Below are 13,926 nucleotides of genomic sequence, written 5' to 3' on the forward strand. Positions count from 1 at the left end.
TAGCAAAATCTTTAAAAAATATATAGCATTTATAGGAGAGAAAAAAACCGCACAAATTCTGACCTCTCAGGAAAATTGAGATTTAAAGCTTACATATCGACAGAGTGGGAGTGATCTTATTTCCAATGGGGAGAAAATTTGTTCTTAGTGGAAAAAAATCTAAAGCGATATACTATGTCTGTGGTATTAAAAATTCACGGGGAGGGAAGCAGTTAGGATAAAAATGTCTTAAAAGGCTCCAAAGGGGAACAGTAATGAAAACAATCTTGAGAAACACCAAATTAAGGAAAACTGTAATAGAAATGATGCTAACATTTACCCTAACACTGTAGTAATTAAGATTTGTGGTACCACTGGCATCAGTATACACATTCAAATCAAGAAAGTCTCAAATAAATAATTTATTTTCTAATAAAAGTGGCATTACAAATTGTTATCAATAAGTGGTTCTGGAAATGATCAGTCAGCTATTTGGACAAAAGCCTTAGGTTAAATCTCTCCCTCATACCATACCCAATTATATTCTAGATAGAGTAAAGAACTAAAACAATCAAAACGATGAAAACATTATATATACCTCAATGAAAATGTACATAGATATTTTCCCGATTTTAGAAAAAATTGTGAGAACAGATAAAACAGAAATTTGACCAAGTAAAAGATAAAAATATCTGTACTCAAAGAATTTCCATAAATAAAAATAGAAGGAAAGCAGTGAACTCTGAACAGTATTTGGAATAGTTTTCATGCATGATAAAGAGTTAATGTCATGGCTATTATAAAGAGCTCCCACACAATAATGAGGTTTATATGAGACTCAATTAAGTAATGGCATAACAAGCAGTTCTTTTTGTTTTTTTTTTTTAAGATTTTATTTATTTATTTCACAGAGAGAGAGATCACAAGTAGACAGAGAAGCAGGCAGAGAGAGGGAAGCAGGCTCCCTGCTGAGCAGAGAGACCCATATGGGACTCGATCCCAGGACCCTGAGATCATGACCTGAGCTGAAGGCAGTGGCTTAACCCACTGAGCCACCCAGGCACCCATAACAAGCAGTTCTTAAAGGCAAATGAATACTAAACTTATAAAGGACACGTTCATTCACCCTGATTTCAAGCAATGCTGTTGAAAATTTAAATGGAATTTTTTTTTTCTCTTGTTGGTAAATGACCAAAAGTATTTGGAATCTGGGGACTAAGGGGATAAAAAGCACTCACTTATACTGCTGGAAAAAGTGATGTCAAATATAGTGTCACTTGGGTCGGGGGGCTAGCTTTTTAAATCTGTACTTCCAGATTCAAAGTAGTGCTTCAGTATATGTACAATATTGATGTGCAAGAATAATCATTAGAATATTAATCCTAATAGTGAAAAAATTAGGAACAAATTGTGTTTAGCAATAGGAAAAGCATCAGTCATAATGTATTTGTATTATGGAATAGTAAACGGCCTTGACCAAAATTCAATAAATAGACCATCAACTCAAAAAAAAAAAAAAAAAAAAAGTGAACGGCCTTGAAACAGACTATTTTGGAAGGCTGATCTCATGAGCAGGAATTGCCAGGATACAATATTTGCAAATGGTAGACCATAACACTCCATTTAAAAAATTGCATGTGTACACAGAGAAGATGAGGAATGAGAGGCATGAAGTTACTAATCACAGTTATCTCCAACTGGTAGGTTTAAGGGCAATTTTTCTTTTTCTTTGTACTTTTCTATAATTTAAAATCTTTATTCAATGGCCATTTATTAATCTAGATAGATCAGATAAAAGTCAATTGCTAAGATTAAAACTACATTGCTTTGCAGGATCCAAGCTACAATTAATCTGCAATGTCAGTGGCCAGTTTAGTGACTCTGTCTTCTGGAAGTGGAATGGGTCAGCAATTGACGATGACGACTCAGTGCTGGCAGAGGAATATGTGCTGTAAGTATGCTAAAATACGTAACAGAGAAGTTTTGGTATTAAATTTCATGTCATGAAATGTATACAACCTTGATGGTTTAGTTGGATAGAGATAGTTAGTTGATAGGCCCTTGATGTTTTGCTGTCCCTGTTGAGTTTTGCTGAGCTAAACAGGACTTAGAAGATCTTCTACACTTCAGGTAAAAGTACATGTCATTGTGGTGCAAATAACAGACCACTTGGAAGGCTTTCTCTTGAATTTGGATAAATATGTTATAACATTCCAATGAAGCAACTTTCCTGAATTACCCTTCATGTTGTTCTGGGTTTTTTTTCTTTATTTTTAATGGTGTTACGTTAGTCACCATACAGTACATCATTAGTTTTTGATGTAGTGTTCCATGATTCATTGTTTGCATATAGCACCAAATGCTCCATGCAATCCATGCCCTCTTTAATACCCGTCACTGGACTAGCCCATCCCCTCACCCCCTCTCCATTCTAAAACCCTCCGTTTGTTTCCCTGGTGTCCATAGTCTCTCGTGGTTCGTCTCCCACTCCGGTTTCTCCCCCTTCATTTTTCCCTTCTCCTAATGTCCTCCATGTTATTCCTTATGTTCCACAAGTAAGTGAAACCATATGATCACTGACCTTCCCTGCTTGACTTACTTCACTCAGCATAATCCTCTCCAGTCCCATCCATGTTGATGCAAAAGTTGGGTATTCGTCCTTTCGGATGGCTGAGTAATAGTCCGTTGTGTATATGGACCACATCTTCTTTATCCATTCGTCTGTTGAAGGGCATCTCGGCTCTTTCCATAGTCTGGTTACTGTGGACATTGCTTCTGTGAACACTGGGGTGCATATGGCCCTTCTTTTCACTACACCTTTATCTTTGGGGGTATATACCCAGTAGTGCAATTGCCAGGTCATAGGGTAGTTCTATTTTTAGTTTTTTAAAAAAATATTTTATTTATTTATTTGACAGAGATCACAAGTAGGCAGAGAGGCAGGCAGAGAGAGAGAGAGAGAGAGAGAGGAGGAAGCAGGCTCCCTGCTGAGCAGATAGCCTGATGTGGAGCTCAATCCCAGGACCCTGGGACCATGACTAGAGCCACCGGCAAAGACCTTTAACTCACTGAGCCACCTAGGCACTCCTATTTTTAATTTTTTGAGGAAATTCCATGCTGTTTTCCAAAGTGGCTGCACCAATTTGCATTCCCACCAACAGTGTAAGAGGGTTCCCCTTTCTCCACATCCTCTCCAACATTTGTTGTTTCTTGCCTTGTTGAGTTTATATTCTGGTTTTTTAAAAAGTTTAGGAAGGACTCGTTAAGTGAGACCAAGAATCAGGGGCTCCACGTCTCAAGTCTCTAGTGGCTTTCTGTTTCCTCTCTAGGGATCAACTCCCGACTCCTTAGCATTCTCCTTGGTCATCTGCTCCAGGCTCCTCGTCTCATGCATTCTTCTCTGTGCCCTCATGGTGACTAGAATGCACATCCATCTTTTTCTTCTTGGAAGCTGGTAATTTTACTTTGATCTCTGCTTCTAAGTCTTTTACAGACAGTGGTCTTTGCGCTATAAAATCTCAGATCAGTATTGCTAACAGCCTGATGATTATTATTCCTGTGCATAGGGCTGGTGATAATTTCTGCTGCAATTCATGTGGTGAATAAAGAGATAAACCATGTATATGTGTCTCAGTTATAGTTTTCCCTAAACAACTTCATTTATTCTCTCTCTTTTGAACAGAGTGAAAAATCCTTCAGAAAGGGGAAAGGATACAGTCATCACCATTCTTAATATTTCAGAAGTGGAAAGTAGGTTTTATCTATATCCATTTACTTGTATAGCCAAGAATACAGATGGCCTAAGTTCAGCATATATCCAATTAATACATCCAGGTAAACAACAGAATATTTGAAATGCAGTTTTGGTTTTCTGTTGCAAGAGTCTATGACCTTGAGGTTTGCAGTGCTGTTTCCTCTGCCTGGAATGCTTTTGGAGTCCTCTTAACCTGGCAAACTTCTATTCTTTCACTTGTCAGCTGTACCATTTCTTCTCCTAGAAGCTTTCTGTCCTCTTGCCTGCCCTTAACAAGCTCTCTGACCAAACAGACAAGGTTAGTGCCTCTGTTATATACTTTCAGAGAACCCTATGCCCCTGTCACAGTATCTGTCATACTTAGCTTATTGATTTAAATTCTGTAATGGTGCTGACCAGTTATCGTAATAGTCATTCTATTTCCAGAGCTAGTAGTGACTAAAATCTGGCATATCATAGGTATTTAATGAACATTTTAAGTAAATGACAGCATAATAGACAGGGGAAGCCTAAATATCCACTTTCCAGAGAGGATGTCAGAAGTTACTGGGTTTTTTTTCAATTATATAATCAAACACAATATTAAAAATATTTGTGAAATATTTTGATTATTTGTAGTTGGATTAAATATAGGGTATTTATGAATATGTACATGGGAGAAAATTTAAAAACCTATAGACAAACTATTAGAATTAGAAATGAATTTAACAAGATCACTAGTGCCTCTCTACATGTAAACACATATATGTACATACATACAGTATTTCTATGTAGTCAGTAAATACTAACAACAAATAGAAATTAAACTTAAAATATTAAATTTATAATAGTATCAAAAATTATCAAATACTTAGGACGAGTCTGACAAATGCTATTTATTTATTTATTTATTTTAAGAGATTATTTATTTATTTATTTGACAGAGAGAGAGATGACAAGCAGGCAGAGAGGCAGGCAGAGAGGGAGAGGAGGAAGCAGGCTCCTGGCTGAGTAGAGAGCCCGATGCGGGGCTCGATCCTAGGATCATGGGATTGTGACCTGAGCCGAATGCAGCAGCTTAACCCACTGAGCCACCCAGGTGCCCCTGACAAATGCTATTTAAAACCTCTGTGATACAAACTAAAAAAAGTCATTGAGATAAATTAGAAAAGACCTAAATAGGTAGAAGGATATACAATGTTCATGGATTGAAAGACTTTGTATTATAAAGATATCAGTTCTCTCCAAATGAATCTATAGATTCAAAAAAAATTCCAATCAAAATTCCAACAGTATTTGTGCAAGTTTGGGTATGTGTTTATGTGGATGTGCTGTTGTGGGCAGGTTTATTTTTAAAGTCATATGGAACTGTTAAGGGGCAAGAATAATCAAGGTGGTATTGAATAAAAATAGCAAATCTGGAAGATTTACACTACAGGTATCATGATTTTGTGTGAAACTACCATAATTAAGGCTATTAGTGTGAACTATCCATTGGGCCAATTGGATATTGGTCTGAAAAATGGTATATATCTTGGTTCCTATTTCATATTTAAATCAGCTGCAGATGGATCAAAGACCAGATTGGGAAATTAAAATAATAGAGCTTTTAGACTCTCTCTTCTGGATGCCTACATGAGCCCTGACATTTAGAAGGCACTTTTTTCGTCTTTCTTCTCTACACCATACCCCCTTACTTTCCTTCACCTTGCTACTCTGCCTCTCCTCCACTGTAATCATTGGAGGGAATGAAGCTAGAAGAATGTGGAAGAGTGACACATTCTGTTTGGCATTCCTAAGCCCCTTCTTTCCTTTCCCCTAGACTTCAGCTTTCCTCACCTGATTCTTATAGCTCCAGAAACTTCTGTAGGGTTTTGAGTGACTTTGACTTGTTTTACTCTGAAGTGCTCTACCCTATGCGCTTTGGCACTTTTTCTGTGTTATTGTATATAGTGGACCCTTGACTAACATGGGAGTCAGGAGCACCAGCACTTCTATCCCAGTCAAAAATTCGAGTATAACTTCGAGTCCCCAAAACTTTACTGCTGATAGCTTGCTCATGACCCAATAAACAGTTAATATATATTTTGTATGTTATGTGTATTATATACTGTGTTCTTACTATATGGTAAGCTAGAAAAAAGAAAATGTTATTAAGAAATCATAATTTATAGTAACTGTATTGTAAAAAAAAAAAAAAGTAACTGTATTGTAAAAAAGACCCATGCATTTCAAACCTGTACTGTTCAAGGGTCAACTGTATTGTAAAATTTAGGTGGAAGTTTAATACAGTGCACCTCAGTTTTATAAAGTATCAATTCTAGATGGCTTTGTACATTAGTATGTTTTATTAAGTGATAATAATGAATACGTTAATATTATCTGGGATTTGGGATGGCAGAACAGTCCCAAAAATGGTTTCTCTGAGATGATAATATTTAATTTGGTATGTCCAAATTTTTAATTCTTTTGGTTCTAATATCTTTTTTTCCTCTTCTCTGCTATAGTGCCTGATTTCAGGAAGCACACGATTGGTGTATTTGTCATGTTAACAGTAATAATTACATGCTCTGTTTTCATCTACAAAATCTTCAAGGTTGACATTGTGCTTTGGTACCGGGATTCTTGCTATGTTTTTCTCCCCCCAAAAGGTATGATTTTGTATTCTGGGCAACTTTTCCTTGTTGGAGAGAGGGGGTAGTTAAGAGATAACAGAAGATAAATGAGAAACTTTTTACTTAAATTTTAAAATGAAAAGTGGCATATACAAGCAAGCATAGTAGTTACTCTTATACATCATTATTGTTTGGGGACTGAACAGGCTGAATAGCATTGCTTTGCAAGTTCCTGCTTTCGTGTTCCTCACAGAGGGATAAACATGCATTTCAGAGCATTTGTTTGCTGGTCCAGTTTAGTAATGTTGAGGGTTGGCCCCTTGCTGGGTAGGACATAGATGTCCCCACGATCTGCCTTCAGAGGAAAGAAACGATGATTTTCATGCATCAGGGAAGCTCTCGCTTTCTCTTTTGTTTAAACCTTGCAAAAAAAAAAATTAATACTACAATACTACATAAAAGAAAGAATGGATAGAATTCAAGGCTAAGACACAGGAAAGAAGATAAGACCAGGTTGCTAAGGATAGTTCCCCGGCCAAGAGGAAAAGAATCTCTGCCCATGAGGAGGCCATTCAGTAATAAAGAATACATTCAGAGTGAGACACAATAAAATAGAGACTTGTAGGAGAGTACCACTTTAAAAAGTTACTGTATTTTTGGTACAGCTGCTTCATTCATACGCTCACACACGCACAAATTAATAATTCATTCTGAACTGCATGTTGGGAAGACTGATGTTACCAATTCTTTCCTTTTTTTGGATCTAAATATTTCACATTTTCTCCTCTAGCTTCAGATGGAAAGATCTATGATGCTTACATACTATATCCAAAGACTCTTGGGGAAGGGTCCACCTGTCCCTCGGATATTTTTGTGTTTAAAGTCTTGCCTGAGGTCTTAGAAGAACAGTATGGATATAAACTGTTCATTTATGGAAGGGATGCATATGTTGGGGAAGGTGAGTGTGTCGTGGAAAAGAGTAAAAGTCTTCGTTGTAAAAATAATCAAGAAATTAAAAATCGAGCTTTCCTATGACCCTGCAATTGCACTCCTGGGTATTTACCCAAAAGTTACAGATGTAGTGAAAAGAAGGGCCATCTGTACCCCAATGTTTATAGCAGCAATGGCCATGGTCTCCAAACGGTGGAAAGAACAAGATGCCCTTCAGCAGACTAATGGATAAGGAAGATGTGGTCTATATACACTATGGAGTATTATGCCTCTTTCAGAAAGGATGAATACCCAACTTTTGTAGCAACATGGATGGGACTGGAAGAGATTATGCTGAGTGAAATAAGTCAAGCAGAGAGAGTGAATTATCACATGGTTTCACGTATTTGTGGAGCATAACAAATATCACGGAGGACAAGGGGAGACAGAGAGGAATAGGGAGTTGGGGGAAATTGGAAGGGGAGGTGAGCCATGAGAAACTATGGACTCTGAAAAACAACCTGAGGGTTTTGAAGGGGTGGGGGTGGGGTGGGAGGTTGGGGGAGCCTGGTGGTGGGTATTATGGAGGGCATGTATTGCATGGAGCACTGGGTGTGGTGCAAAAACAATGAATACTGTTACGCTGAAAAGAAATTTAAAAATAATAATAATAATAATTGCTAAAGTTAGGTTTCGTCTTTCTAGAAGGACCACGGTGTAGGTACACAGATTTGGCCGTTTTAAGAACCTCCTTGGTGGTGTGTGATGGCGATTTTCACATCTATTAAATGCAAAATACTTACTTTTCTCATATTTTGCTGGTAGAGTAATTAACTAAGTTTATTTAGTTTTGGAAAACTTCACAACTCGTTAGATCCAATAGTTACTTTCCACCTGAGACAGCAACACAGGAGGGGAAGAAATCAAATGGTTTAAGGTTTTAATATTTCTACCAGAAATAGATTGAGTCCTAAATGAAATATTCAGCTTTTGTGGGTCAGGTTTTGAGCTGGTCTATAAAATCAGAAACTTCTTTCATCTTAATTAAGATGAGAAAAAAGAGGGGGCATCTGGGTGGTTAAGCAGCTGCCTTCAGCTCAGGTCATGATCCCAGGGTCCTTGGATAGAGTCCCAAAGAGGCTCCCTGCTTAACGGGGGGTCTGCTTCTCCCTCTGCCCCTCCCATGCTCATGCTCTCTCTTTCTTTCTCATATAAGTAAATCTTAAAAAAAAATAAAGGATGGGATAAAAGAGCATTAGAAGACAAAAGGGATGGGGTGGGAAAAACCTTGTGGGGTTTTGGTTTGGGAGAGAATGATTATTAATTGAAATTTTACTCACTCTTACTGTGCTTCATGTTTTTAGACATTGTTGACGTCACTAATGAAAACATAAGGAAAAGCAGAAGACTGATTGTCATTTTGGTCCCAGAAGCAACAGGATTGGGTTGCCTGGGGAATTCATCTGAAGAGCAGATAGCCATGTACAATGCCTTTGTTCAGGATGGAATTAAAGTTGTCCTGCTCGAACTGGAGAAAATCCAAGACTATGAAAAAATGCCAGAAACCATTAAATTCATCAGGCAGAAACATGGGGCTATACGCTGGTCAGGGGACTTTAGAGAGGGGTCATGGTCTGCAAAGACAAGGTTCTGGAAGAATGTCAGATACAATATGCCAGTCCAGCCGCAACCCCCTTCATCCAAACCCCAGTTTCTCTCCTGGGCCACAAGGCCAGACTCTAAGAAAACACTGCAGAAGGAGGTGCAGGTGCCTCTCGGGTAGCAGGGGAGAAGCTTGGCCCAGAGTTCCTTGGGTGACTCCCGTCTTCAGGCATTGTAGGCTGGGCTATGCCCGCACTGACTGTACAGTCATAAAATGCACCTGTGGTGTCCCTTATCCCTGAGGTCATCTGGAATCAAATCGTTAAGGGAACAGAATGTGGTGGTGATAGCAGGTCAGCCCAATTCAGAACTGAGGGCTAGGAAATCCTTTTAGAAAGCAACAGATGCCCTGCCTGAGTGTTTGGACTGCTAACAGGCACCAGGACCGCAAATGAGAGGGAAGAACTAGCAGGAAATATTTAGCATCTATAAACGGTTTTATGAAGTTGTCTACAGTCCAAGGGTGGGGCCGTGGCCCAGTCTGGGTACTGCCTGGTTCCTTGCCCCCGCCCCCCCCCCACTGGCTTTCCTTGGCAAAATGAGACTGGTATTTCACAGACAAGGGTAGGAGAACTTTCCACTTGCTTCGCACTTTTCCATATGCATCGACAGCCAGCTCTCCTTTTCCAAAGACCGCATTTCATTTTACAGACCTTTATAACTCTCATTTTGGTGAAAAGAGGGATTCTTCAGGATTGCATGTTTTTGAAATAACTTTACCTTTGTGCTGGAGAGAGAGACTGTAAAGCAGGAATTGCCGAGACCTGATCCAGCTCTGCATGCTTCCCTCGCTGGAATGACCATTCTGTTCTACCCTCCTCTTCTGCGTTCCACTGGACTCATCGCTTCTTTGGAAGGACAGCTTCCAAGTCACTTCCTCCTCCTCTCTGCCACACTCCAGGCCCACAGATTGATTAGGTGTCCTGCATGAAGTGCTGCTCTACTAAAAGCTCTCCTGCTCTTACTAAAAGCCCTCTGCGGGGCTGCTCCTGGTTGAGGAGCCAACGCCCTATTTCCCCGGTCTGTCTGCATGGCTGTTCCCATCCCCGTCCTGCTGTGTGAATTCCCAAGTCAGCCTTGTGTGCCTTCACGCCCACCACTCCTGCTCCCTCATATCTGCTTCTCCTCCTGTCTCCTCTGACCAGAATGCCTTCTCGAATTTTCTCCAGCGGACCAAAGTTTTATGAAATTTGAAATTTACTCCAGCTCTCTTTCTTTAAGAGATTTCCCTAGGAAACTGCCCTAGGACACCAGCTCTCTCCTCTGAGTCTGGTAGCACTTAGTCTGTTGGCTGTCACTTTATGAGAAGGCATTCTGTCTCCAGCCGGAAACTCTGCTCTTGGCTCAGGAGGCTGTGGGTGTCTCTCCTCGTCTGGGTGCCTTCCAAGTAATTTGCCTACTTGACGTAGATTTGGGTAGGGCTTTCTTATTGAAAAATGCCCACAGATGATCAGATTTAAGTTTCATAATCATCCTAATGTTATAGAGAGAGCAAGTGACCTATTTTTAAACAAAATACATTCTTAGTGCTGTCGGACCTAGGGCTCACAACGGTGTTGCTGGCTTTGAGTGTAGTAGTGTCTTGAACACTTGACTTCAGGTCAATAAATGTCCCTTTCAGTCCTACCCCTAGCTCTTTTGTGAGAAGAAATGATTGTTTTCCAGGATGGTGGCTGAGTCTAGGAAGGCTTGCATTTAAGAAACCAAATTCTAAACTTCTGAGTGTTGGAATTGATGAAAATTCTGGTTAGGTTTTCTGAAAACTATTTCTGCTTTCATATATTCTTTCCTGAAAGGTAAATATTTCTTAGTGAATTAAAAGTGAAAGCAAGTTAGATTTTTGGTATAGGCAACTATTTTTTAGAACTTGATGGTACTCCTTAGAGAAACCCCTGAAAACTGAAAAGCCAAGTTCACATGCCACTTGCCCCATTTTAAAGGTTGATGGACATGGACAGGCCTTCTGTTTTTTTATTTTTAATGTTCATTGTTACAATTGAACGCAAACTGGCGCAGTGTATCCCCGTCCCCCACAGTGGTCAGAGCTAGACAGAAACAGAGCTGAATGCTCTGCCTCTTCACTTTCCCCCTGCTTTCTCTTGGATCTGAGCTGGCAGCCTCGAGTAATAACACGGCTTTGGAACTGCTGTTTCCAAAAAAATAGCCTTATTTTTATTTGGCAGCACACACAGGGCTGGGGTTTGGGGCTGTCCTTCCAAAAGGCCTATCAGCTACTTAAAACCTAGGTTGCTGATGATTTTTAGTCTGTCATCTATAAAATACACTTGTGTGTGTTGCACCAAGGAAGCCAATTCTGAAACCTAGACTTAGCAGCAAAGTTGGCGAGAAAAATAAGGAGCGGGGAGACCGACCAAGAATTACCAGTGGCATTGCACCTGGAGTTCAGGGAGGGACAAGAATCAAGGGATGTGCCTGGGACCAGGAGGAGCCCTGACAGGAAAGCGCATGTCACCCATGTCACTCCCATTTCCCAGGGGAGGATTCCGGAGGAAGGAGCAACACTCTTAGTACTCTGGGAACTTCCTTTGTTTTATTGTTTTCCCCAAAAACCTCTTCTAAGCTCTTCCTTTCAGGCCTTCCTCATTAATTCGATTTTACTGCATTATCTGATGGTGGTAAGCCTAAGTGTTTGAAGGGAAGTTTGCCAAGAAAGCCTTTCGCCAGTAGTGAAAACTGGCTTAGCAGAATTTGTATTTTCCTTCTCCTACCGCCTCTTTGTGTATTTGTGATAAAAGTTATTGAGCCATTTTTTCCAGTGGTATTTTTGATAAATTATATTTTTACTGGTTAATAATGAAGGGTTTTTAGAAATGTCTTTATATGATTATGAGCAAATACCAAGTATTTTTATACAGTAAAACACCTGATTCATGTACAGCATGTATCACTGGTCAATGGATTGAATTTCCAATAAAATTGGCAAAACCTGGTATTGAATATTCTCATGAAAATCTGTTTCTGCATGGCCATGTCCTGGGCTTACTGGGCACACTCCCCTGGTGCCTGGGGTATTTGGAGGCCATTAGCCAGCCACTGAGCCCTGAATCCCATCTGTAGCTTCAGGGCCAGTCTACCTGTCTGCTTGCTTCTAAAATGGATTAATTATTTGCTGTTTACTAGTTCAAAAAAGTTAAGGGCAGCATGTGTATGGACTTTTTTACATTTTACAAAAAGTTTGTTGTTTTTCTCCTTTGACACTGGAAGTGAACGAAATCAGCCAACATGGTGTCCACAGCGCAAGCTCACAAATGCTCAGGAACTCTAGGGATCAGAGAGAGCCCTGGCCCGTCAGTGCTGCTCTGTTCTCATCTCCCAGCTCTTCTCACAAGCAGGTGGCTCTGGCAGCACCCAGGGAGCACGCCCAAGGGAGGCAGGTCAGCCCAGAGTCTGAAGGCCCACCCTAAATTCTGCCTCCTCCTCGGTGTGCAAATGTGGACAAACTATCGGAGCCCCAGTTTCCTCACCTATAAAATGGGTATAATATCTCCTTCATAGAGCTGTATAAGGATTAGAAGGATGAGGTATCTTCTGACAGGCACTGTGCCTGACATACAGCAGGTCCTCAGTAAATGGAAGCTTGGTTAGTAGCAGTTCTATGAATAAACTTTGGTCATATTAGAATCCGCAAATAGAATGGAATTGCATAAGAGAATCTGCAAACCAGAAGTGGCAGCTGACACCGAGGGAAGTGGGAAGTCAAACTATTGGAAAAATAAAGTACAAATGCTCAGATGAAGCTGTGTGACACAGACGCCAAGAGCCCCGCTCCCATCAACCCCCGAGTGACTGTGTCACCGAGGACTGAGGATCAGCATTACTGTGTCACCGAGGACCGGTGACTGATGCTCATTCACACTGGCCCTCTGCTGCCCAGGGACTTGAAGGGATATCTGGTTTCTAAAGAAAGGGATTTCACACATTCCTGGAGGATTTCTCAGTAAAAACGAAAAAATGCAAGAACCTCTGAAAATTTGGGGATCAGCTATCCAGAAAACTTGCCTCTACAGAATTTCTTACCAGAAACATTCAGAGAGCTTTCCACCAGATTTTGGTTATTTTACCACTTAATATATTTTTTAACAAACAAACATGTCAATGCTAACAATCATCTTAAAAAAATAATTAAAAGTGGGTTGTTTTTTTTTTTTTGAATGAGGATTTTTATTCTCTTTACCAAATAACTTTCTCAGAATACAGTTTGTTTTGCTTTGTTTTTTGTTTGTTTTTTGCTCTTTGGAAATGTTTCTTAGTCGGGATGTTCTCTGGTAGAAAAACTCCTGGTTATAAATTCCTGCACTGTCATAGTTTTGAAGCGAGAGCAAAGCACTTTGTTGGTTTGTACCTCTGTTTTCTCATCTGTGAAATAGAACTTCCTGTGTTTCAAGATTTTTATGCATGGAAAGCCTCTGTCCAGCATCTGAGAAAGAACCTCAAAATATATATATTTTTAATTTTGCCTTTTGATCAGATAAAGCAACAACAAAAAAATCCATTTATCCTGAATGTATCTTTTTCAGATTCTGGGGTTTTGGGTTTGGGTGTGGAGGGAGAGGAAGGTATATAATCTTTTTTTTTTTTTTTTTTTTAAGATTTTATTTATCAGAGAGAGAAAAAGCAGGGGGAGGGGCAGAGGGAGTAGGAAAAGCAGTCTCCCTGCTGAGCAGGGAAAAAAGCACATCATTTTGGAGTTAACTTCTAAAAATGATAATAATAGCTTGTATTTAATTCAGTTTTACCAAGTCAGGATCTGGCTTGTTATTTTTTTATTTTTTTTTTTTTTAATTTTTTATTTTTTATAAACATATATTTTTATCCCCAGGGGTACAGGTCTGTGAATCACCAGGTTTACACACTTCACAGCACTCACCAAATCACATACCCTCCCCAATGTCCATAATCCCACCCCCTTCTCCCAAACCCCCTCCCCCCGGCAACCCTCAGTTTGTTTTGTGAGATTAAGAGTCACTTATGGTTTGTCTCCCTCCT

At 39.8% G+C, this 13,926-nt stretch overlaps 1 protein-coding gene across 7 annotated transcripts in view; it reads left to right on the forward strand.

The window, feature by feature from the left end:
• Positions 1-11,877, forward strand: part of IL1R1 (interleukin 1 receptor type 1) — a 73,029-nt gene extending 61,152 nt beyond the window's left edge. For 6 of the 7 annotated variants that reach the window (XM_059406345.1, XM_059406343.1, XM_059406341.1 and 3 more), the window contains 5 exons: positions 1,813-1,930; positions 3,662-3,813; positions 6,220-6,363; positions 7,118-7,285; positions 8,622-11,877. In XM_059406345.1, coding sequence (XP_059262328.1) covers positions 1,813-1,930; positions 3,662-3,813; positions 6,220-6,363; positions 7,118-7,285; positions 8,622-9,040 — 1,001 coding nt within the window. In that variant the 3' untranslated portion in view covers positions 9,041-11,877. Of the gene's footprint in view, positions 1-1,812; positions 1,931-3,308; positions 3,412-3,661; positions 3,814-6,219; positions 6,364-7,117; positions 7,286-8,621 lie in introns of those variants that run through there. The other variant, XM_059406348.1, reaches the window with a different exon arrangement.
• Positions 11,878-13,926: the final 2,049 nt, after the last annotated feature.

Source organism: Mustela nigripes, chromosome 7 (genome assembly GCF_022355385.1).
Source record: "Mustela nigripes isolate SB6536 chromosome 7, MUSNIG.SB6536, whole genome shotgun sequence".
Lineage (NCBI taxonomy): Eukaryota > Metazoa > Chordata > Mammalia > Carnivora > Mustelidae > Mustela > Mustela nigripes.